The sequence below is a fragment of the Melanerpes formicivorus genome, unplaced genomic scaffold (assembly GCF_026170545.1).
Source record: "Melanerpes formicivorus ecotype bairdi unplaced genomic scaffold, bMelFor1.0.p_v2 SCAF_14, whole genome shotgun sequence".
Taxonomy (NCBI): Eukaryota; Metazoa; Chordata; class Aves; order Piciformes; family Picidae; genus Melanerpes; species Melanerpes formicivorus.
Window position 1 is genome coordinate 8,793,422 of NW_027142366.1, and position 25,001 is coordinate 8,818,422.

Consider the following 25,001-nt stretch of genomic DNA (forward strand, 5'->3'; position numbering starts at 1 on the left):
TGCTTTTCAAACATCTTAGCTGTGTTTTCCCCTTTTTTTTCTTTGAGATGCATTTAACTCCTGTTCCCTGAATTTGTCTACCAGTTCTAATCACAGTGTTCTCTTGGAAAGTAAAAAGTACTTTTTCCCCAAGAACGTGGTGTCTGTCCTTACACAAATTGTAGTTTACTTTCAGGAAATGCTGCTTTATTAAACAACCAAATGAGCTGTCCAAAACTCAAAATATAAATAGATCTTTGGAGTTTTCTTAGGAAGAGACTTCTGTCATTACTTTGAATAGTCTGATTCCAAATATGCTTGAGTTGAGCAAACGTCTGTTGGGATGACCACTGTGAAGAGTTGGTTTAAAAAAATGTCACCTTTTCCCTTGAAAGTTTATTCTGGTTGATGGTAGGATGAACATGAGCCTGCAGTGTGCCCAGGTGGCCAGGAGGGCCAGTGGCATCCTGGCCTGCATTAAGAACAGTGTGGCCAGCAGGAGCAGGGAGGTCATTCTGCCCCTGTACACTGCACTGGTTAGGCCACACCTCGAGTACTGTGTCCAGTTCTGGGCCCCTCAGTTTAGGAAGGATGTTGGCTTGCTGGAACGAGTCCAGAGAAGGGCAATGAAGTTGGTGAGGGGCTTGGAACACAGCCCTATGAGGAGAGGCTGAGGGAGCTGGGGCTGCTTAGCCTGGAGAGGAGGAGACTCAGGGGTGACCTTATTGCTCTCTACAACTACCTGAAGGGGGGTTGTAGACAGGCAGAGGTTGGTCTCTTCTCCCAGGCAGCCAGCACCAGAACAAGAGGACACAGTCTCAGGCTGTGCCAGGGGAAGTTCAGGCTGGAGGTCAGGAGGAAGTTTTACACAGAGAGAGTGATTGCCCATTGGAATGGGCTGCCTGGGGAGGTGGTGGAGTCGCCGTCACTGGAGGTGTTCAGGAGGAGACTTGACAGGGTGCTTGGTTACATGGGTTAGTTGGTTGGGTGGTGTTGGGTGATAGGTTGGACGCGATGATCTTGAAGGTCTCTTCCAACCTGGTTTATTCTATTCTAAATCAGTTTTCTGATATGAGAGTGGCTTAAACTTAATGCAGCTATCTTCTTTTTTTCTTTTAACCCACTTTTTATCTGCAAACCTTTATTCTAAGTGATAACAACTCTTAACTTACATTCCAGGTTTTCCCGCAGTAAAGCCTAGTCTCTTATTTTGCAGTTTTTGGTTTGTAAAGTCTTAATGTGTGACTCCTACATTGATTATCAGCTATGTGCTAGTGACACCTCCATCTACTAAGTGTGTCTACATTGCTCAGTAAAGCCCTTACTTCATGTAAATGTTGATGTGTGCCTTAGTAGGTACTTTCACAAATGGCAGGCACTGTATATGCTTAAACCGAGTTGTATCTTTTTTCCCATTTCTGGGAAATAGGTTTTCCTTGTATAGGCATCCAACTGAAGAGAGACTTGAGAATGTCTTGAGAAAAGGCCCTGCTGCACTAGAATGCATTTCCTTTGCATGCTGCTGTGTTAATTAGTCGATTCTAACCCCAGGGTGAATTTAAGGTCACTTTTTAAGAGGCGTACAACCTTTTTGGTGCAGGAAAATACGTTTGGGATTGTCATTTAACTACGTTGCATTTATAAGTGAATGTGAATCCCACTCCTGTTCTACCCCTACATAAAAAACAAATATTTTTCTCTTTGTAGAACTGACAGTGCATCAGCTGACCAGGACAATTTAAAATACTCTTCATCCAGAGATCGGGGCAGTTCTGCCTCCTATGGATTACAACCCTCAAATTCAGCTGTGGTGTCTCGACAAAGACACGATGATATCAGAGTCCACACTGACATACAGAATGAAGAAAAAGGTATACAGATTGCTGTTTCATGTGTGAATTGTGAGGGGACATGGAGAGAGAGGCAGTGAACTGGAAATAGGGGAGAACTGTTCATTGTACAGCTCATTGCCACAGTATCACTATGGTGAGAGATTGATCAGGGATGAAAGAAATGCTGTGCTTGATACGAACAGAGACGAAAAGATGCAGCTGTATTGGGAGAAGAATGCAAGAAAAGAGTTACTGCATTACAATGATCCCAGAGGTCTTTTCCAACCTTACTGGTTCTATGATTCTAAGAGAATAAGCACTTTTTTCCTAGAGAATAACATTCTGGATGTATTTGGTCTGCAAGTTGCAATTTCATCCTGAGTATTATCAGGTGCTTCTGGTATGGGAAATGGACCACCTGATTAAGTGGGCTCCTGCTCAGAGATTGCCCATTGCAGCTTTACTGCAGCAAACTGGAATCATTGCTTGGGAATCAAATCTATGTTTTGTCATGACGGGAATTTTGACCTCATATGAACGTGCTGTATGGATCATACAGGTTTTTTTCCTGTTTGTTGGGGTTTTTTTTGAAGCTGGAAGTACTTTCTTTAGGAAAGTATCTAAAAATTCCAAGTAATGTCCTTTTAATCTTTATGAAAAGTAAATGTATAGTCTGATTTTGGGAAAAAATGCCAAATACAGATATTAGATGGGAGAGTTGTTTTTTTTTTTAACTTGCAGAGTCACTTTTTAGACTATGTAAATCTTAGTCAGTCAGGCCAGACTCAGAAAATTCTCCCAGGAATATTGGTGTGGGAGGTTTTGTTCAAGAACCTAAAAAGCATTCGCACTCCCCCTGCTTCTCTGCCCTGTAACTGTCTGCAAAGACCTGCTATATCTTGGGGCAAATTACAACTGGGTGCACTGATGCAAAGTGATTTTCCTGTAAGTAGCAGGCACATGAAACAGGTATTTGTTTATCTGCATACCTTGAGAGCCTTCAGGTCTGGTTAACTATAAGAGAGAAACTCGCTTGCAAGTGAATGTATTTGATGGTGTGTCTGCTAACGTGGATGATTTTACTGTGTTTCAGGCAGACTGACCTAGGTTATTCCTGTACTTTGAAGTGTGCTGGTATCTAAAGTGCTGGCAGTATAGTGAAGTATGAAGTTTTGGACAAAATCAGTAAAGCAGTTTGGAGATCCTGGGAGAGTGCTATTTGAAAAGAAAAGTGCACCTTGCTCTCCTTCACATGCTGTATCTTGGAGGGCACTTCAGCTATGCTGTTTTGTTCAGGTGTGACTTGCAAAGAGATGATTAAGGCAGTTGGTACTGTAAACCCCAATTCCAAGTATCTCTAGTTTGGTTTTATTTTTGAAGGCATTTTTGTAACCTTAGAGAGGCAGGATAGTTTCTTTGCTTAACAAGGTTTCTATTTATTTTCTTTTTAATTCGATGAATCTGGAGTCTGCCAGTGTGGAGTTTTGGTTTCAAGAGCTTCTAGCTTTGCTCTCCAGGATAAGTCCATGTCATAAGGGCCTAGAATCTTTGAGGAGATAGTCTGCCTCCCACCCCCAGTTTCTGATGTTGATAATAATGGCTTCCAACCTGATCATTTCTGGACATTGTTCAGCTCTGAAAACATGCATGAATGGGAGGTTCTGCCTCCCTTAGCAGCCTGTTTACTGCTTTACCATTCTCCTGGTAAATAATTTTCTCATATCCAGTTTGAGTTCCCCTTGATGACAGAAGAGTGGGAAGATTTAAGTTGTTTTAAACTAAATTGAAGGCTTCTGGGGTTTTTAATTACAGGTATTTTCCCTTCCTGTAACTTTCCTCCCTTTTGATTTGTGACTGATGTGCTCAGTGTCCTCACTGCAAAAAAAGATACTGTACTAGTAGTCATATGTCATGATATCTGTTAGTGACATAGATAATCACATTCTTATTTGGTCTCAGATTTAACCCTGAAATGAAAATAAATAACTAGATTTTGTATCTATTGGGATTTTCAAAGGCTTTTCAGACTGGGAGGTAACTGAAGAAGGTTACAATGTAGTATTTACAGCCTTAAGGCCTCCAACCCTGATTGCCCTGCTACTTTTTAATTCCTCTGAATGACATCTTGTTTTCTGCTGTTGGCAAAGATGTACCATTTATGTATCAAGGGGGAGAAAATAGATTTGTGTTGAATTCATTTAAGATCACGTCAGATGTGCTGCAGCACATGCTTTCACTCCAGCACACAAAATACTCAGCTTCTTAGGGGGTCTGCAAAGACATGTAGTTACTTTTTAGTTGATGTTTGTGGTCTGAGCAGATGATTATCTGACACCTTCAGTTAAACTGATGTCTTTGTTGCTTTGAGTTGGAGTTACACGCTTCAGTTTAGTCATAATTACTGCTTTGAAAAGTAATTTCCTTCATAGGACAGGGTTGGTTTGTTAGGAGAAAGTGATACTAAGGTGGCATACATGGTAGTTCATGTTGAAAATGCTATAAATCCAAATATACACAAATCACCTTTAATTGTAATAGACTTCATAGGAAGCTCTGTAAGGGTAGTTTAGCCCTGTGTGCATAGAAATAAGCTTCCACTGGTAGCTCACAAGTTCTTTTTATCAAAAGCTTTGCCTTCAGGATGACCTTCTCTACACCTACTGCAGTCCAGATTCACCTTGATGTTTGAACTTATTTTTCTTGTCCATCCTATAGCCCTGGTGGGCTGCCTCATTTTAGAGAGCCACACCTCCTTTTCCTTAGGCGTCTTTTATACACTGGTGCAAGTGGAATTGTGGAAGTGCCTTTTCTGAAAGAAGCCTTGCATGTCTGTTTTTGTTCTGGGTTTAATTTTATTAGTTGATTCTTCCCTGTCTCAGACAGGGAAGGTGCTTTGAAAAGCTGCCTTCATGGCTGCCTCAAGTGAGCTCCCATACATTGAGTGAAGTATTGGGCAGACTTGGGAAACACTTTCAATCCTTCACAGCACTGCAGAGGGAGAATCACAGAATCACCAAGGTTGGAAGAGACCTCAAAGATCATCAAGGCCAACCTGTCACCACAGACCCCATGACTAAACCATGGCACCAAGTGCCACGTCCAGTTGCCTCTGGAACACCTCCAGGGATGGGGACTCCACCACCTCCCTGGGCAGCACATTCCAATGGTGAACAACTCTCTCGGTGAAGAATTTTCCCCTCACCTCCAGCTTAAACTTCCCCTGGCACAGCTTGAGACTGTGTCCTCTTGTTCTGGTGCTGGTTGCTTGAGAGAAGAGACCAATTCCCTCCTGGCTACAACCACCCTTCAGGTAGTTGTAGAGAGCAATAAGGTCTCCCCTGAGCCTCCTCTTCTCCAGGCTAAACAACCCCAGCTCCCTCAGCCTCTCCTCATAGGGCTTGTGCTCAGGGCCTCTCCCCAGCCTCATTGCCCTTCTCTGGACACGTTCAAGTACCTGCCCCTCAAAGTGGTGTGGCAGACTGAAACAATCTTTGGTTTCAGCATTTGAGAATGTAAGTTCGTGTGGATATAGGAGTAAAAATAGTTGAATGACTCAAAAGGATACTTTTGTTTCTATTTTCTTGTTATTGCTGTTACCAGAGATGTACCAATGTATATCTTTAGTGAGAGAATGTAGGATTCAGTTTAAGATGTCAGGGTTAGTGTGTGAAAATATTAACTGTTGTTTGTTTAGAGAGAGCTGTTCATTCTGTACATATAAATAAACTGTAGCTTTTAAAATGCATTCTAATACTTTTTGGTGGTGGTTTTACTGAGCCTGTGTGGTGTGCTTTTAACTGAAACAGTGGGGATGTGACATACATGAGCAAGTACATGAATGTTTCTAAACATGTGGACTAGCAATTTGACAGGAAGCACCTTGTAAAATACATGGTCAAAACTTAAAATAAGCCCCCAAATGCAAGGAAATTGATGTTAAACTCCTGTGCTTCACAAGAAGACTGATTCCATCTGTGTGTGTGACCTGGAACCCTGCAGGGCGTAACAAAATGTCTTTGCATGTGAAAGTGAAAAAGGAAGGTAAAGAAGGTGGCAGAGTACAGGGCTGCTATTTTTGCATATGAATTGACTATCTGCCTAGAACCCTACTAAAGACGTGGTCTGATAGCTTGTTTGAATCTCACATTGGTTTTTCCACAGGTGGCTACAGTGTCAATGGAGGATCTGGGGAAAATACTTATGGTCGGAAGTCGTTGGGGCAAGAGCTGAGAGTTAACAATGTGACCAATCCTGATTTTACCAGTGTTCCGCATGGGAATCGTGCTTTAGCCACAAAAGACATGAGGAAATCACAGGGTAAGGACCCCACAGTCTCTCAGAAAAAGCTCTCTTTTGGCAACCTCTCTTGTGTTCAGAATATGGAAGGAGTTCACTACGATGAGACAGTCTACATGGGTGTGTTGGGTTTTTTTTATGGTACAGGATTAGATGATGTTGATGGAAGCTGTCATCTTGTATTTACTGTTCCCTGCATCGAGACTTCCTCCATATGTTAGGCATGTCTCAGCTGTGTGCCTTATGCTATCAATCTCTGTTTCCTTTAACTAGCTTTTCAAGTGGGTTAACCAGACTTGTCAGAGATGAGGGGCTCCAAGAAGGAGAATTTACTTTTAGATCTGTTGAAAATGGGTGCCTGAGTTAAAAGTTGTTAATGAACAAATCCCTACTGTGGGAAAACCTGCAACGGTGAGCTCCACAGTTACCTGTTCTCACTGGCCTGCAGGTCAACTAGTCATCACACCAAACCAGCTGATTAGTCAGGAAATGTGTACTCCTGAATCGGCCACAATTCATGCTCCCTCTTGCTCAGATGAGGGTTAGAGGCTAGGAAGGAACTGGAGGCATCATAGGAATGTGGGCAGGGTCTTTAAAGATGTAGCAAGGAAATTTGGAGTTGCCAGAGGATGCAGGAATGCAGGAGGAATGTTTTTGAGAAAGGAGGCTTCACTTTTCCCATGATTTGGTTTTAAGTAATAGTTGCCTTAAGAGAAAAGAAAGTTACTCCAAGGACTTCTGAGTGAAAATAGAAACTGTTATGACTAAGCACTGTCTTCTGTTGCATCACTTAGTATAAGTGGTAGTTGAGCCACTGGCAAAAACTGTGACTGCTTTCTGCCAGGCACTCTCTAAGTGAGGAGGACATGATGTTTCTCCTCAGGGATTCATGTTTCAGAGCAGGTAAAAGGTGAAGAAAGAGTGGTGGTGTTCTTTTCAGAAGAACTTGAAGTGCAGTTATTGTCATGACTGTTAGAAAGGACTGGTCTTTGGAATGGTTTAAACTCAGACTTCATAATCCCACTCTGACGTCTTGATATAAAAGTTATTCCTTTTTGTGTCTTAAATTATATGTAGAGGAGACAGAGACCTGTCCAATGGAGGACTCTGTAAATAATACTTTTGGTAGCAGGCTTGTGCCTGAATTTGCTATTGGTTCTGGCAGAAAATTTTAGCTGTCCTGTGTATGTATTTAACACCTATGTATGTGAGCACCTCTTACACCTTAAAATGTTTGGTTGCCTATAGTTCCTAGGTAGCTGCCTGTGACTGGTATGTGTGATGTCCCCTGGATGTCAGGGCTCAAGCATTTCTCCTTTTTGGCTGTGCTGTTTTGGTTGGTAAAGACCTCTAAAAGAGATCCATTGACCTACCACCACCATGGCCACTAAACCATATCCCTAAGTGCCATGTCCACAAGTTTCTTTAACACCTCCAGGGACCATGACTCCACCTCCCTGGGCAGCCTGTTCCAATGCATGACCACTCATAAAGACATTTTTTCCTAGTAACCACCCTAACCCTCCCCTGGCACAATTTCAGGCCATTTCCTCTTGCCCTATCACCTGCTAGTAGGGAGAAGACACCAACCCCCACTTCACTGCAACCTCCTCTCAGGAAGTTGTAGAGAGCAATGAGGCCTCCCCTCAGCCTCCTGTTCTCCTGACTAGTTCTCTCAGCCATTCCTCATAAGATAAGTACAAACTCCAGACCCTTCATCAGCCCTGTTGCCCTTCTCTGGTCATGCTCTAGCAGCTCAATGTCCTTCTTGTAGTGAGGGGATTGGTGTAGGTTTCAGTAAGTGAGTTTGGTTTTTCCTCAAAAATCTAGTGGGATTATGGTGCAACAGAGTCTTATGAAAATAGGGAAGGACTTAAAAAATGTTAGGTAGTGTGCAGTAAGCAATGCTTAGAAGAGCTGTCTTCTGTGGGTTAGCATGTGGCTGAGTGCTTGCTGGTTTGTCACAAAGGGGGACTCATACAGATGCTCATTAACTGGTGCTTTGATGAGTGTAGCTTCAGTTGTGCTCCTGGGGAGTTTTTTTTCTTTTAAAAAAAAAAATGTATCTTTAGGGTAAGATTGGAGCTCAACAGCCAGCTAGCAGTAACTCTCTCAGGAAGTAGTGCCAATGTTCATCAGATATTAACTGATAATAAACAAAGCTGCTTTTTACTAGAGAAATGTGAACAGCACATCTTGTTCTAGCAGCAGTGAAATGTGTGTCTCATAGCAGTGACCTTGGTGGTGGTAGGTTTGTGGATACAGTTCTGGGTTTAGGATTGCTTTGTATGTAGAACAGCACAACCACATCTCATAATAAATTGCAGGTTACCTTGAAGAGATTACAAAGAAAAAGATAAATGCAGACAAGACAAAACTAAAAAGTTGCAATCTGTAGATGTAATGGATTTGAGGCTTGTATGTAGTGTTGGCTCTTCATCTTGTACTGAAATGTTCACCAGCATTTTTAGGGACAGGAGAGGGAGATGTTTGAGGGACCTTGCAAAGATCTTAACAGCCACTGCATCTCTGCATACTATATGCTTTTGTTCCTCGAGAGAGGAATCACAGTATCACCAAGGTTGGAAGAGACCTCAAAGGTCATCGAGTCCAACCTGTCACCACAGACCTCATGACTAAACCATGACACCAAGTGCCACATCCAATCCCCTCTTGAACAGCTCCAGGGATGTTGACTCCACCACTTCCCTGGGCAGCCCATTCCAGAGTAGATCTGTTTTATCAGAGGACTACTAGTACATAGTCATTAGTCTTGTGCCAAGCTGATGGAGAAGGTTTTGTTTGTTGGTAGTGGCTTGATCTTAGATCATGTTCTTAGCTTCAGGAAGCAGCTTGCTTTTCCACAAGGTTTTCTTTAGTTATTGTTTGTTGTGTTATCTTTATGTCTGATTTAACCTTACCATGCCACTTTTTTTTCTTTTCTTTTAATTCCATTTATGTAGAAGGGAATTAAACCCAGGGTTTTGTGTAGAAGTGAAACAGTTCTGCTTAGTTCCAAATGTGTCCTACCCAGGTGCTTGGCTGTCCGCTAGGAAGAAATGCAATATTATGGTAGCTGAAGCAGGTTTTCTGTTTCATTTTCCCCATGTTAGCTTGGGGGGAAAAAAAAATCAGAATGATTCTTTTTTCCTTTTTTTCTCCAACTGACTTGCTGAGCTAACAACTGCACACTTCAGACAGCAGAGATGTTGCTGCTGAGGAGAAAAGCAGTAATGGTGTTTTTCAGAGCGATCGTTGTCTTATTCTGACGAGTCTCGACTGTCAAATCTTCTTCGGAGGATTACTCGGGAAGACGACAGAGACCGAAGACTGGCTACTGTAAAGCAACTGAAAGAATTCATTCAGCAACCAGAAAACAAACTGGTTAGTTGGTTTCCCTTTTTCCATAGCACTGGAGTCTTCCTCACTTTAATAGAACTGTCATTTAAAGAATCTGAGTAGTGGGATATATCCGTGAGGAATCCTTTGTTTACCAGGAATTTCTTTTCTGCAACACAGGCAGGCATTCCTGGGTTGCATTTCTAGCATTCAGGACATATTTTTTTATTGCTGGATTACATATGATGTATTACCTCAAAGCAAACTGCTGAGTGTGTGAGCTGGAGGAATAAATAAGGCGTGCATGTGCATGTTTTGTTTTTTCTGACTGCTCTTAGCGCTGTCCTCTGGATCCTTCAGCAAGGAAACAGAGGGAAAAAGGAAGCAAAACATGTTGTTGTCTTGTTCAAGAGCTGTTCCTGTATGTTAAACATGCAGATATTTATACAGTCTTGGAAATGCTTCATCCTTCTAGCTAAACACCTTTGTATGCAGATTCCCATTCATTGAGAAGAGTTTTTAATGAGTTGAACTCTCTTAATGCCCTCAAGTGTTTCTTAAGAGTTTGGGAATGTGTGTGTGGGGGGGGAAGTATCCCACTGTGGGTAGATGTTTATAATATTGTTTATTTTGAAGTGAAGCATTAAGAGTATTTTTATCTGGCACATCTCCCCCCACTGTTCTGGAGAGCTTAGGAGTTCTCCAGGTATTGGGAAAGCAGGAAGTGATGGTTTAATGCTCTGCCACTCATTTACAGACAGTGCTGTGGTATTTCAGTTGCGGGTTGTGTGTCTATCTATGTTTACAAGAAGTTGGTTCTTTGTCTGGCTATATCTTAATTAACCAGTGCTAATTGTGCTCTCTTCCAAAAAAACATGAAACTAAACTTTGAGACTTTTCTTTGTGTGCACTAAGGTTTAGGCAGACCATGTGCAAGCTTAGGCAATGCTTCAGCTTTCCTCTGAAACAAAACCTTTGTTTTAATAGAAGGGTATGAGAACTAGATGCTTTCCACAGTAACTCCCTGGTTATGTTTTTGTATTGCTTCCTTTATTCTCAATTCATTTTTCCCCACTTTTTTTTTCTTGTAGCTGCATTTCATTTAGGTTTATTGATGTCTCAGAATATATTTCAATTGTCATTTAAATATCTAACTCAGTGGTGACAAATTTTGTACTTGATAGTGATCAGAATTTAAAAGATTTGTCACTGAGACTTTTCTTTCAACTTCTCCCAGCTCACTAAGGAAAACAAGATCAGATTGTCAAGGGGTATCCATCATGGCAGGCTTTAAACTGTATGCTGGACAGTGTTTAATCTGGTAGCTCCTGCAGTTCTTGACCCTATTAAGTGCAGTTTAACAGAGTTCATGATCAGGGTTGAACTGTGTGTGATCAGCAAAGTAAAGTAATAAAAGTCACTATGCAGTGATTAATACCTTCTTGAAGAAAAGAGAAAACCCCTTTTTTTTCTTCTGGTTACCTTTACTGAGAAGCACTGCTTCATCAATGTCTCATCCCTCAAGAGTACTCCATTTCTGCGAGCCAGGATTGTCTGAGGAGAAATGTTAATACTTCAGATTGTATTACATACTCTGATAAAATTGATGATTAATATAGGAGACTAGGTCTTCAGTAGAGACTACTGATGAGCTGCATGGCAAGTCTTACATTTGTGATGTGATGTTATCAGCAAGAACTAAACTTAGAACAAACCTTGATAGCAGGCTGCCAGTGTATTTTTGTGGCTACTGTAAATAAATGTGAAATGCAACATGTAGTATAATATTGCAGTATTGCTTAATATAGTTCTTGCTAGTCTGCAGTGCTCATGGAGAGCATAATAGCATTCTGTTAGCCAACAGAATTGGCAGTGGTGTTCTCAGTGTGGGTGTAAACAGGCCCTAGTTTGCAGAAGTTATCCTGCTGTTATTACACTTGTGCCCTTTATGGATCTTGTATTACAGGTACTAGTTAAACAACTGGATAATATCCTGACTGCCATTCACGATGTACTCAATGAAAGGTAAGCTGGAGAAACAAAGCAGCTTGAAGATTTTTAGAGAAGAAAGATACTGACAGCATTAGGTTTGGGTTTCAGTGTAGAAGTGGATGTGAGGAAACAGAAGTTAATTCACTAATTTTGCATGGGTGTAAGATTGCAGCAACAGCACAGAACTGGGGGAGATTCAGTATTCTCTTACTAACACATTGACGCTGTTAGACTGTCTAGAGTGCACTTCACATGGAGAGAATTTGAACGCCCAAGTGTGACTTTCAGTTACCAGGTAGTATGAAGTTTGTCTCAGCTGTATTTTAATCATCTGGGTGAGTAGTGTACTGCTGTGGTTGTCTCACTTGCAGAATCAACTTAAGTTTTTTTACAACCTGATCTAATTAACTTGCAACCAGCTAAGCATAAGTGGAGGGAGCTCAGGTTTGTGGAGGCATTTTGGTGGTTAGTTCAGTCTAGTTACCTAGTATACCTAGGCTAGTGGAGGGTTCAGGATTTTCTTCAAGTAGAACATCTTACTTTCTGCATTGTTTTATTCAAGCTGGTTTATTCCATATAATATTTTTATGTAGTAGAAAAGCAGCTTCATTCAAGCATAGATTTTGCTGCTTTAGAAAATGTTTTGTTCATAGTTTCTTGTCTGAAGATTCCACATTTTGTTTTTCCCCCCCTCACTAAAAATACAGTAGCAAATTGCTTCAAGAACTGAGACAAGAAGGAGCATACTGTCTTGGCCTTCTTTGTGCTTCTCTGAGCTACGAGGCTGAGAAGATCTTTAAATGGATTTTTAGCAAATTCAGCTCATCCACAAAAGAAGAAGTTAAACTTCTCTACTTGTGTGCAACCTACAAAGCACTAGAGACAGTAGGAGAAAAGAAAGCCTTTTCATCTTTAATGCAGGTATGGCATCACGTTAAAATAGGATTATTAATGCCTTTTTCCCCACCTCAATACTGGAATCAACTTTTTGAACTGGAATGCTTGTCTTGGCATAAGGAAATATGATTACACCTGGGGGGGAATTCTCTGACTGAATGGGGTTCTTAGATTCAGATTAGACTAGAAAAGAATGCCAAGTCTTTGCAGGATGATGTCTATTTTGATGCAACTATTTAGTATACATTGCTGATCCAAGAGGAAGAATCTTGTTGAAACTAAACAGAGGACTCAAGTGTTCTCAAACAAGTGTTCTCAACTCAAGGTACACAAAACTCAACCTGTTGATTGCTTTGTGCTACCTCCTATTTACAATTTCTAACTTGAATTATAATTAGATCTGAGAAGAATTAGGATTGAGTGCAGACAAGTCTGGTCCCCTGGCTCAAGTTGTAGGGTCTGTGAGTTTGGATGTAGAACAGCTATGTCCAGATCTGTGCTGCAATTCAATATTTACTTTACAGAGCCAAAAAGCTTCAGCAGGAGAAACAAGAACTTAGAACAATTTAGTTGTTCTGTGGCTAAAGAATTAAAGAAAACAGTATCCCCAGGCCTTGGGTCTGCTGTATTTCATTCAGATGCCTGCCTGAAATTACTATTTTCATGCAATATATGTGATGCTCTGTACATTTTTCCCTCTTGTGCAGAGACTATGGAGATTTTGTTTGAAGAAAAGGAGTTTGCTAAAACGTGTTCAACGCTGAATAAATCTAATAGCATAACTTTTTCACATGCTGTTTTAATGAACTGAAACATAGAGTGACTGTGCTTTGCTTTCTAGCTTGTAATGACCAGCCTGCAGTCCATTCTGGAAAATCTGGATACACCAGAGTTACTCTGCAAATGTGTCAAGTGCATTCTTTTGGTGTCCCGATGCTACCCACACATTTTCAGCACCAATTTTAGGGTGAGATTACTTTGTCCTCTGGATTCTCATTCTCACATAGAAACGGTGGTGTGCAGCAAATTGAGTAATTAACCTTTGTTTTCAAAACTGCTTTCCAGGACACAGTGGACATACTGGTTGGGTGGCACATAGATCACACTCAGAAACCTTCGTTGACACAACAGGTGTCTGGTAAGTGTGGCCAAAGAGTCCCTGCTGTAGTCTGCTCTGGCTTGCAGATGAGGTGGGTTTGCTCCCAGGAGTCTGGTCCTGCTGACATGCAAGTTGATGTAAAACAAAAAATGAGTTTCTGGGTAAGAGACTGTGTTGTTTAGTATGTTTGCATTTGCTGGTTTATGCTGTATCTGGAATAATGGGTTGCTTTATTTGGGTTGCATTTAAACATCAGTTATTTGTGTGACTTTTAAACGGTTTTTAGTTTGATAGATACCTTATTTCCCAGAGCATATATTGGTATCTTTTGCTGTGGACTTTTAGAACATCTGTGTCCTAAAGATACTGTTCTGGCATTGAAGAAACTGGGGAACTCCTTCCTATACCTATAGCTGTTGTCTGGGAGTTGCTCACAGCAAGTCTCTTAGGTTTTCTGTGTCATAGTTCCAGATTCTGTCCTTAATGTTTAACTGCTGTGTTGCAGGACTTAACCTTAAAGTTAGTTTGTCAAGGAAGAAACACAATTTATTTGTTTTAGAAACAACTTGTGCTGAAATTTTTGTGTAGATAACTTTCTTTTACTGCAGCAACTTTAACCTCAAAAATATGCAACTAAATGTAATTTTTGTATGTTACTTTATTCTTTTATTTTAATTGCCCTGATGTTTTAATGCAGGATGGCTGCAGAGCTTGGAACCCTTTTGGGTGGCTGATCTTACTTTTTCTACCACGCTTTTGGGGCAGTTTTTAGAAGATATGGAAGCTTATGCTGAGGTAAATAACATTCTGTGGTGTATACCAGAGTTAGCTGTTGTGCATTTCTTCATAAATCCACTGCTGTGATTCTTATGGCTGTATTAGATTTGTAGAAAATATAGTTGTTGTTTTCCTGGGGAAAAGAGGATGAAGTTAGAGTGTCCTTAAGGTATGTACAATGACAGTTCTCCAGGAATCCTCCTGAACTATTTGAATTGCATCATGGCCAGGCTCTCTGTCATTGCTGCACTAAGAATAAAAGCAATTAACCAACCAGGAACTAATGCCTTAGCTTTAAATAAGCTGTAGTGAATAACTTTCACTGTTGTCTATTTGTCCAGATTCAGAGGTTTTTCAGAACTAGTGATTGTTGAGGAGAGGGGGATTTGTAGTGCCTCTTTAAAAAAGAAGACAAGACAGACTTGGTGTTAATAGTTTCATTCAGGGTTGGAAGGGACCACAAGGATCATCTAGTTCCAACCCCCCTGCCATGGGCAGGGACACCCCACACTAGATCAGGCTGGCCAGAGCCTCATCCAGCCTGCTCTTAAACACCCCCAGGGACGGTGCCTCGACCACCTCCCTGGACAACCCATTCCAGGGTCTCACCACTCTCATGGTGAAGAACCTCCTCCTCACATGCAGCCTGAATCTCCCCACCTCTAGCTTCATTCCATTCCCCCTAGTCCTATCACTACCTGAGATCCTGAGAAGTCCTTCCCCAGCCTTCCTGTAGGCCCCCTTCAGATACTGGAAGGCCACAATTAGGTCACCTCGGAGCCTTCTCTTCTCCAGACTGAACAGCCCCAACTCCTTCAGTCTGTCCTCACAGGAGAGGTGCTCCAGCCCTCTGCTCATCCTTGTGGCCCTTCTCTGGACATGTTCCAGCACCTCCACATCCCTCTTGTAATAGGGGCTCCAGAACTGGACACAGTACTCTGGGTGGGGTCTCACCAGGGCTGAGTAGAGGGGGAGGATCACCTCCCTCGACCTGCTAGCCACACTTCTCCTGATGCAGCCCAGGATCTGATTGGCTTTGCGGGCTGCAAGTGCACATTGAGAGCTCATGTTGAGTTTTTTGTCCACCAGCACCCCCAAGTCTCTCTCCTCAGGGCTACTTTCCAGCCAGTCACTGCCCACAGATTGTCATGCAGGAAATAATACAGCAGGAACCAGTAGAAAACTGAAGTATATTCGTGTGATGTATTTTGTTTTACTTTGTGGACAGGGCAGGGAGTTTATCTGACACTGTTTAGAGGAAGAGCTTTGGGCTTGGAGAGGGTGTCTTGTCTTTTTCTTGTGGACTATGTGCCCATATGTATATGTACTAAATTATATATATACTATATTGCATATGTTAATGTGCAGATCCTGTGGGCAAGATTGTGCCTCCAGTAGCATGGTCTGTTTCATGCAGGGCAGAATAATTAGATTTTATTAGTGTACTTACATGTGCATCAGGACTTCTGATGGGCCAGCTTTATGAGTTAGGATTCCTAGAGCTCTTTGCAGCCTGTGCTGCTGTGACTGCAGGCACAGGGTTGCTAGTCGGTGCCGTAAGTTGCTGCTTATCAGCTTGCCACTGAATTGGACAATGTGCATGTTCTTAGTCACGGAAGAGTCCAAAGATAACCTGTGTGAACTTCAATTGTGGAGGAGGTGGTTCCAGTGAGTATGGTTTTATCTTACAGTGGAGTAGACCAAGGCTATATCTATACTCATGAGGTCAGCACTTCTGGGAATGTTCCCAGGCATTGATGCCAGCTGGCAGGAAGTAGCCCGCTAGTAAACTCATGGTCTCCAGGTCAAGTTAGCTGCATGTAAACAGTGTGATGGAGATGGCCACTTGGAACATCCTGACTCCAGTTTGTGGATGGGAATTGTTTGGGAGGGTGGTAAAGGTGTGCAGACAACTATTGTAGCAGTGCAGCAGCGTGGGCAATCACGTTCCAGGGGCCAAGAACATCCTAATCCTCTGTTTTCAGTTACAAGATGTAGTCAGAGTACTCTGTTTCAGTGACTAAACTGAGGGGCATCTCATTACTGCTGTGACACTTGCTAGGCATTGTGTGCTTATATCACATCTTCCTATGTATGTGCAGTTAGAGATACTAGATAGATATAACTGGATGGTATCCATATGTCTGGAAAATGGATGAAGCATTTTCAGTCTGATATTTTGGTCTGTTATGCATGTGTTACAACTGCTGCTGATGTATGCTGATGTATCAAACCTCTGTGCCGTAGGACCTCAGCCATGTGGCTTCTGGGGAATCTGTAGATGAAGATATTCCTCCTCCTTCAGTATCACTACCTAAACTGGCTGCACTTCTTCGGGTTTTCAGTACTGTGGTGAGAAGTATTGGGGAACGCTTCAGCCCAATTAGAGGACCACCAATTACAGAAGCATACGTAACTGATGTAAGAACTCGGGGGGTTCTTTTCAGTTTTCTTTCTTGCTGACATAACTTATTGCCATATAACAATGCTGGTCACTGCTGAGTTTGTTTAGGTTTTGTGAATTTGCTCCATTTTGGGCAAATGTATTTGCTTGAGGAAATACACTACAAGAATTGTATGAAATGTTAAGGTATGGATTGTGGTAGTGGCACATGGGAATCACATAGAGCAGAAACTCTGGTTTGTGGCATTTCAACTTCACTCAGCTAGATTTGATTGTGTTGTCTTTGTAACCAGAGTGTTACCATTTATTCAGATTGCTCTGATGGTACAAAAACTGAATTCAGATTATCAATTCGAAGTTATAAAATGTAGGGGGTTTTATCCATGCCAAAATTGTGTCAACTGGATCTGATAGCCAAGTCCTCTTGTTCTAAAGCATAGCATAGGATGGGGTAAACTCAGAATAAATACTATATAATAGTATATAGCCACTGTAGAGGATGTGGAAGATTTAAAACCAACCAAACAAAAAACCCCAACAACCCCAAAAAGCCACTTTGCAGTCAGAATGTTATTGTGTGAGCTGTGGAATTGATGCCCTTGCAGAGCTCTGTGAGGGACAGAACTCAGATAAGTGTATGGATTTCTCAATTAAAGCTAAGACAGTTATGTAATTGTGTCTTAATCTGCTGAGGGTTCTTGTGACAAAAAAGCTCAAGGAAAGAAAACTAGACTTGTCTTTTACAGTAGGAGTTCTGTTGACTTCAGTTGGAGCTGAACAGAATTCTGTGTAATTGTGGTGGGTTGAGATTTCCCCCCCCCCCAACATTAACTTTTCCAGACAAACTCAGCTGGAAGCAAATGGAATGTAAGTTTTCTAGGTCTTTGCAGGCCTTTAACTGAGAAGGAAACCAGGCAGTTGAATGTTTTTTTTCTTATACTTCTGAAGGGTAATGCCATGATGTGCATTGTTAAGGATACTCTGTTGACAGAGTTTACCAAGATGCAGAACAAGCAGTGGAACAGGCTATCAAACAGCTGTGAATGTAATAAAATAGTATGAAGTCCTCATCTCTTTCATGTAGTTTAATGTAGATGTGATTTAATTTTGCAGGTTCTGTACAGAGTGATGAGATGTGTGACTGCAGCAAACCAAGTATTCTTTTCTGAAGCCGTGCTTACAGCTGCCAATGAGTGTGTTGGTGTTCTGCTTGGCAGCCTAGATCCCAGCATGACCATACACTGTGACATGGTCATCACCTACGGATTAGATCAAATGGAAAACTGTCAGACCTGTGGCACTGATTATATCATTTCAGTCCTGAATCTGTTGACCCTGGTTTGTGCATATTTTTATTATTGCTGGTTTTGCATTGGAAGATATTATCTTCTGAGCAGCCTTGCTTTGTGTGTGCATTAGATAAACATTTAAAACTCTTCTCTTCTGGATCACAAGCTAGAGATTCCTCTTCTGAATGCTTGTGTTCCTTCCTGTAAAGCTCATAGTGCCTGCTTCTTTATGCAGTTGGCATGTTGATAAAGTGGCATTTAGTTTTAGCTTGAGTGTTCATGTTTTGGTTGATTGCTTTTGTGTGTGTGTATCCCTTCTGACTTGACTGTTGCATGGTGCAGTTCTCTTGCCTCTGCAGGTAGTAACACCACCTGATGGATTTCAGAATCTTAGTGCTTCATGTATTCTTTTTATTTACTGTGCCATGATCTAGGAAATCAGACTTCAGAAGACAGCTCTTAATGTACAGACCACAAACTGTTAAACCCACATCTGTCCAAATTAATCATGCAACGTTTTTTCTCAACTGTGGTGTTAAAGCCTTGGGAAAAAAGCTAATTCTCTGTGACTTTGGGAAAGCAGATACAAAATAATTGCATGACTCAGAAACTGGTTTTTTTTTCCCCTAGATACAGTGTATGCCAGCTAGAAAAACAGTATTTTCATTTTGAATAATCTAATAGAAATTAATGCAAGGAGTTACAGGTACTTATATTGTTGTTTTTTTATCCCCAGATTGTTGAACAAATAAATACAAAACTACCCTCTTCATTTGTAGAGAAACTGTTTATACCAGAGTCTAAACTACTTGTTCTTCGTTATCATAAGGAGAAGGAGGTAAGAGGGAGTGAGTTCTATGGGTGCATTACATCAGCCTTCACGTATTTCCTAGAGTATATTTATTAAGCTGTAAAACTTAATTCATCTTAAATGTTTGGGTTTTTTTAATCTGGCTGTGTATGTGGGGAAACCTCTGAAAAGGTGGATGGGGCTGGTTCTTGGTTTGGCTGTTTAGATTTGCTAAAGACCTGGTAAGTTGTCCATCACGCCAGATAAAGAAGCCCTTAGCTGGTGTTGCTGTCGTACTTGGCATGTTGATGATCCAGAAAGTAATTGCTAGATTAAGTAAATAGTACTGAAGTACAGAAAAGTGAAGATGGATATGTGTGTCAGACTAGGTTATGCAGAGATAGGAGCAGGATTTTAATTCCTTGTTGGTGATTTAATGTATGTTATGATTTCATGTTAATCAGTTATCGCTATTTTATGTTCTCAAGGTTGTGGCAGCAGCTCAAGGTGTATACCAAGCTGTATTGAGCCTGAAGAACATTCCTGTTTTGGAGACTGCTTACAGGTTGATTCTAGGAGAAATGACCTGTGGTCTAAATAGTCTTCTCCATAGTTTACATCTTCCAGAAGCCTGTTCTGAAATCCAGCATGACTCCTTCAAGAAGCGCATATTCAACGTAGACAATGCAAAGTTTGTCGTTATATTTGACCTCAGTGCTCTAAGTACTATTGGAAATGCTAAGAACTCATTAATTGGGGTGAGTCAAAACTCTACAGATAAAGTTTGTGCTGTAAGTGTGAAACTCCAGGGCATATGTTAAGTAGAAAAGTGCTATTTCACCAGTAGTGCACGCGTCCATAATTAAGACAATCACATTTGTTGCCTAACTTCTGTTACAGAAAACCTTCCAGTTTTAAGACTTGGGAATCAGGATGAGTGGACTGCATCTCTAATTGGTGCATTATGAAAAACAATTTCTAGGGAAGAGCATCTTATCAGGGTTATTCATAGACTGATTCTCAGATTGTCACAGTGATTCTTTCTGAAAATCAAGAGAGATAAAAGCAACTTCAGTGTGTCCTCTGTCGGCATATCAGCCATGTGAAAACACTTATTCCACATCTTTCAGTGGGCTGTTTAAGAAGAGGAAAGAAAATAGTTACCATTGAGATCAGAAAAAGAAGAATTTAATTATTTCCCTTGGGAAGAAGGAAGCCACAGTAATAGTATGGAAATGCTTCTTATTCTGTTTCTTTGCTTATGTTGCAATTGTTTTACAGATGTGGGCCCTTTCACCGACTGTGTTTGCACTACTGAGTAAAAACCTGATGATTGTTCATGGTGACATAGCAATCCATTTCCCTGCTGTCCAGTATGCAGTACTCTATACCTTATATTCACACTGTTCCAGGTATGAAGATAAGAATTTGTTAACATTTTAAGAGCACTGGGATGGACTGATCTGAGTAGAATAGGTTTGTTGGAGGGATGAATTAAACAGGATGTTAGAATTAAACTTTTGTCCCAACTTCCTAATCAGTTTTTTACTTTGAATCACAGGGAGCCTGTATTGTAGCCAGGAGAGCATATCCTAGTTCAAAATTTGGCATTTTATTTGACTAGAAGTCTTGTGTTTCAATAGAGATAAGGGAGGGAGAGCTCTACTGAAAGTAAATGAGGAAAGACGATTTTCTGTTTTGCTCACTGAAGTCTAGGAGAGGTTATGAAATGCAAACAGACTTAAACATGTTTTGGACCTAGTTAGTACAAAACCTTGTCACAGGAAGGGGATAGCTACTTTGACTGTTACTCTAAATTTCTTGGATTTTGTGACTTTTCCACCAAGGATACCAGCCACAGCTGAAACCAGGCTACTATGCTGCATGGAGTGATGTAAACTTCTGTCTTTGCTCTTTAAGGCTGAGGATCAAAACAGTTGGATGTGGTTACTTTGAGTGTATATTTCCTTTTGCTCCTGGGTTTTGGGGTTGATTCTTGTTTATTTGTTTGTTGCTGTTATTTTATCCCTCTCCTGCATACTTTAAGGAAGTATCTCTAATCTGGATGTGGGTTTATATTTTCTGTTTGTTCTCTTTGCCTTTTCAGGCATGACCATTTCATATCCAGTAGCCTCAGTTCTTCCTCTCCCTCTTTGTTTGATGGAGCTGTTATAAGTACTGTAACCACAGCAACAAAAAAGCATTTTTCAATCATACTAAACCTTTTGGGGCTACTGCTTAAGAAGGATAACATTACTCAAGATACCAGGTAAGTAACATTTTCCTAGTAGTCTGGAGAGTTTTTGTTTGTCGTGGAATGCCTTCATTCAGAAACAAAGCTAATTTCCATCTGTAAAACTCAGGGTAAATTTACCCAGTCAGGGTGTTTGGCTTTTTGAAATGTCAGTAATGAAACACTTGTGGAAAAAGAGGCTGCTCATTTTAATTATGCATGAAAACTAGAAGAATTGAAACCATCATAAGATATATAGAGTAAAACTGGGAAAGAGTTTTGCTTGCTGTGAAACTTTTCCATTATTTACTGTGTGAACTGACTAAGCCTGGGGACAGCTTTCATGTTAATAAACCTGTTTAAAAAATAGCATTACAGAACAACACCTGCAACATGAAGTAGTTCTAGTGAAAGCTGTCTTTCTGTAGCTAGAAATAGTGACTAATACTTCTGGGTTTTTTGAAGGAAACTACTGATGACATGGGCTTTGGAAGTGGCAGTTCTGATGAAGAAGTCCGAAACATATGCACCGTTATTTTCTCTCCCATCTTTTCATAAGTTCTGTAAAGGACTTTTAGCAAACAGTAAGACCCAAGACATTTTTACTTGTTAACTGTCTTTTACATGGCATAATTGAGTACATAAGTGACCTTGTTCTATAGCACTGATAGCTGAAGCTGTACACTGTTTTATTTACTCTTCAGGGGTGCTTTGGGATTGTATTGCTCAGTAACATGCACTCCTACAAATCCCTACCAATTGCTTATGCAAACAGTTCATGTTCTTAACAGTTGTGATTGTGCAAATCTACCAAAAATGTCAGTGGTGTGCCAAACCTTACTTGTAAGATTGGATTTTATCAAACCAAACCATTCCGTAATGCGATGTATTGTTTCAGGTTGCGGAAGCGGGCACTAGGAGTATGAGAACGAATGGTTTTAGTAGCATAGCATTAGCAAGAGCAGTGGATTCCCAAGGCCAGGAATTGCTAACTTTACTAAAGCTTTTTCTTACTGAAATATATGGATTGTGTATAATGCCAATGCATGGAGGTCATAGGATTCATTTGTCAGTTGTCAGAAAAGGCCCATAAGTAACGTGTAGCACAGGTGACTTTTTGTTACTAAGCATTTATTTGCTGTAGTCAAACCAGACAAAAACGTATTGCTTAAAGCCTGTATCATCTCCTACCAGTTATGCTGTAAAAGTGTCTGTAGGTGCTCTTCCATAAGTTCTCTAATTCTAGCAAGAATAGCATTTTTTTTTTCTTCTCTATTCAGCCCTTCTGGAAGATGTGAACATTTGTCTTCAAGCATGCAGTAGCCTCCATGCCCTCTCCTCCTCCCTCCCAGATGACCTCTTACAAAGGTACCTGCGCAGAATTCTGTCTGTTGTGGGCGTCGTGCTCTTAACAGAAAGGTTACCACTTGTTTTCCTTTGTGCTGCAGGTGTGTTGATGTGTGTCGTGTTCAGCTAGTACACAGTGGTGCTCGTGTCAGACAAACTTTTGGGAAGCTTCTGAAGTCAATTCCCTTAGATGTTGTGTTGAGGTAAGTTGTTCAGATTGCCTTCGATGCGGCAAATGGTTTTGTTCTTCTTCAGTGGTTCTTATCTGGAAAAATTATGCCAGTTGATTATACTGGCTTAATTTAGAATCAAAAAGCATGAAGTGTCTTGTTATCCAGTCTACTTTGTTACAGATTTAAGAACAGTAAGTAGTACATAAAGTAACTAAATCATAATTGCTGCACTTCTTGAAACAAAGACAAATACTTAAGGTCTGTGCTCCTCAGAGTGTCAGCATGACACTGTCCTGTTACTTGTCTCCAAGACCTGAACTCTTTAAGCACTTTGTCTTGGTTCCAAGGAGTATGCTTACTTCCAGTTGTTGCATATATTAGATATGTGTGTAACTCTTTTGCACAGCTTTTTTTGGTTTATTGAGGTACATTATAGCCTGGGTTGGGTTTTGTTGTGTTTTTTTTTCCTCTTCCTGCAGTAACCGTACCCACACAGAAATACAAGAGATTTCTTTGGCTATAAGAAGTCATATGAGCAAAGCTCCAAGTAATACATTCCACCCACAGGATTTCTCTGATGTCATCAGTTTTATTTTGTATGGAAACTCTCACCGAACTGGGTAAGAACTTCTTTGAAAACTGATAGCCATGGATGTTGAATTCATAGTAAACAATTGGAAGCTATGGTTGGGTTAAAATTTGTAATTGGCTTCACAAATTGCATTGCTTTGCTTTCAGTCTTTTCCTTTACACATGTCTTGAAGTATACAAAAAGATGTGTACTTGAAGATCTTTATGAATGTTTGTCTATGTACATTGCTGCTTGGCTATAATCCTGTGAGAGATGAGTCTGAGGGCAAGATGGAAAGTGTGTGCAGTATGAACTTGTTACCATGTCAACGTGTGTAAATGTAAGTGATGTTTTCTTTCAGGAAGGATAATTGGTTAGAAAGATTATTCTATAGCTGTCAAAGACTAGACAAGAGAGAGCAACCAACCATCCCTCGGAATCTGCTGAAGACTGATGCTGTGCTTTGGCAGTGGGCTGTGTGGGAAGCAGCTCAGTTTACTGTTCTGTCGAAGCTACGAACTCCTCTGGGTAGAGCCCAAGACACATTTCAAACAATTGAAGGTAATGTGAAAAATACAGTTTATTTTCAGGGGATTTGTTTGGGAAGCTTGTGCAGCTAAGAGCTTCATGTCAGGGTGAGAAGCACACTGGCTTTATTTTTCAGTGATTATAGATTTTAGCCTGTTTTAGACACACCAAGAGATGTAACAGCAGAGGGGCAGTTGCATGATTGTCATTAACTTTGGAGAGATGTTTGTACTTCAGGGTTGCTATACATTGGCATGTTTCAATAAAACACTGTCTTTTTTCCTTGTTTTGCTAAAATGTGTAGGTATTATTAGGAGTCTTGCAGCCCATACATTAAACCCTGACCAAGACGTTAGTCAGTGGACTACTGCAGACAATGATGAAGGACACAGCAGCAACCAGCTTAGGCTTGTTCTTCTTCTACAGTACCTGGAGAACTTGGAAAAATTGATGTACAATGCCTATGAAGGATGTGCCAATGCCCTTACCTCTCCACCCAAGGTTTGTCTCTCTTAGGGTGATGACATTGCCTGAAACAGTCTATAGAATGAGCAGTGTTTTCAGTGTTGTTCAGGTCTTTACTGTGGAACTTCAGAAGAATTTCCTAAAGTTTGAGACTCTTAGTTTGTCTGGCTTTGGCTTATTCTTTGAATGTGTGAAAGCAGGTTTTACTTCTGGACTGTCAGCTTGTAGAGTGGTGCAAATCTATTGCAACCCTGTTTTGTGGCACTTATTTGTAGACTATCGGCCGTCCTGTTATGAAGTCACAGAAATATCTGGGGCTTCAAATTCCTTTTTTTGAAGAATGTAATAATTATTTATAAACAACATAACCTTTGGTGTAGTTCCAAATGCAAAACATTCTTTACTGTCAAAACAAGCTGCTTAATTACCAGACTTTGACATGTCAGCACTATGTAATTTCTAGTGAGTTTACTGCGAGATTTGTAGCTTGGCAGTGTGCCTGCCCAGTTGTGTGCTGTGTGTAGCTCCAGACCAGCTGCATTAATGAAGTGAGAGATGCAGAGTATGGTTTCTTCATCTCTCAACTGAAAACCCAACTGGGGAAAAGAAACAGTTCTTTACTTGGATTGTTAGAAATTGTTAAATACTGTATGTAACTCTTTTTGATTCATGCAGAGGATTGGTGTTGCAAAACTTCTCTTTTCTGCCCTTAAAGGTTATCAGGACCTTCTTCTACACTAATCGCCAGACATGCCAAGATTGGCTAACACGGATTAGACTTTCCATCATGAGAGTTGGATTGCTGGCTGGCCAGCCTGCTGTGACAGTCAGGCATGGTTTTGATTTGCTCACAGAAATGAAAACTAATAATAGTATCTCTCAGGTACTCTCTTCAAACTCTATGTATAGACTATTGCAAAAATCTTCCCACCTCATGCTAAAATAAAGCTAAGGCAATCAGTAACTATTAAGCCAACAGGTCTGTGAAAG

General features: G+C 40.8%; 1 protein-coding gene across 2 annotated transcripts in view; it reads left to right on the forward strand.

The window, feature by feature from the left end:
* Positions 1-25,001, forward strand: part of SMG1 (SMG1 nonsense mediated mRNA decay associated PI3K related kinase) — a 67,893-nt gene that overhangs the window by 8,083 nt on the left and 34,809 nt on the right. Inside the window, exons 2-22 of one of the 2 annotated variants that reach the window (XM_068146845.1) lie at positions 1,687-1,850; positions 5,973-6,128; positions 9,355-9,491; positions 11,413-11,471; positions 12,146-12,359; positions 13,177-13,302; positions 13,401-13,473; positions 14,132-14,229; positions 16,459-16,632; positions 17,729-17,953; positions 18,641-18,742; positions 19,183-19,452; positions 19,976-20,106; positions 20,802-20,963; positions 21,393-21,511; positions 22,208-22,295; positions 22,376-22,477; positions 22,927-23,067; positions 23,380-23,579; positions 23,851-24,047; positions 24,727-24,894. In XM_068146845.1, the coding sequence (XP_068002946.1) occupies positions 1,687-1,850; positions 5,973-6,128; positions 9,355-9,491; positions 11,413-11,471; positions 12,146-12,359; positions 13,177-13,302; positions 13,401-13,473; positions 14,132-14,229; positions 16,459-16,632; positions 17,729-17,953; positions 18,641-18,742; positions 19,183-19,452; positions 19,976-20,106; positions 20,802-20,963; positions 21,393-21,511; positions 22,208-22,295; positions 22,376-22,477; positions 22,927-23,067; positions 23,380-23,579; positions 23,851-24,047; positions 24,727-24,894 (3,106 nt within the window). The remainder of the gene's footprint in view (positions 1-1,686; positions 1,851-5,972; positions 6,129-9,354; positions 9,492-11,412; positions 11,472-12,145; positions 12,360-13,176; positions 13,303-13,400; positions 13,474-14,131; positions 14,230-16,458; positions 16,633-17,728; positions 17,954-18,640; positions 18,743-19,182; positions 19,453-19,975; positions 20,107-20,801; positions 20,964-21,392; positions 21,512-22,207; positions 22,296-22,375; positions 22,478-22,926; positions 23,068-23,379; positions 23,580-23,850; positions 24,048-24,726; positions 24,895-25,001) is intronic. The other variant, XM_068146846.1, reaches the window with a different exon arrangement.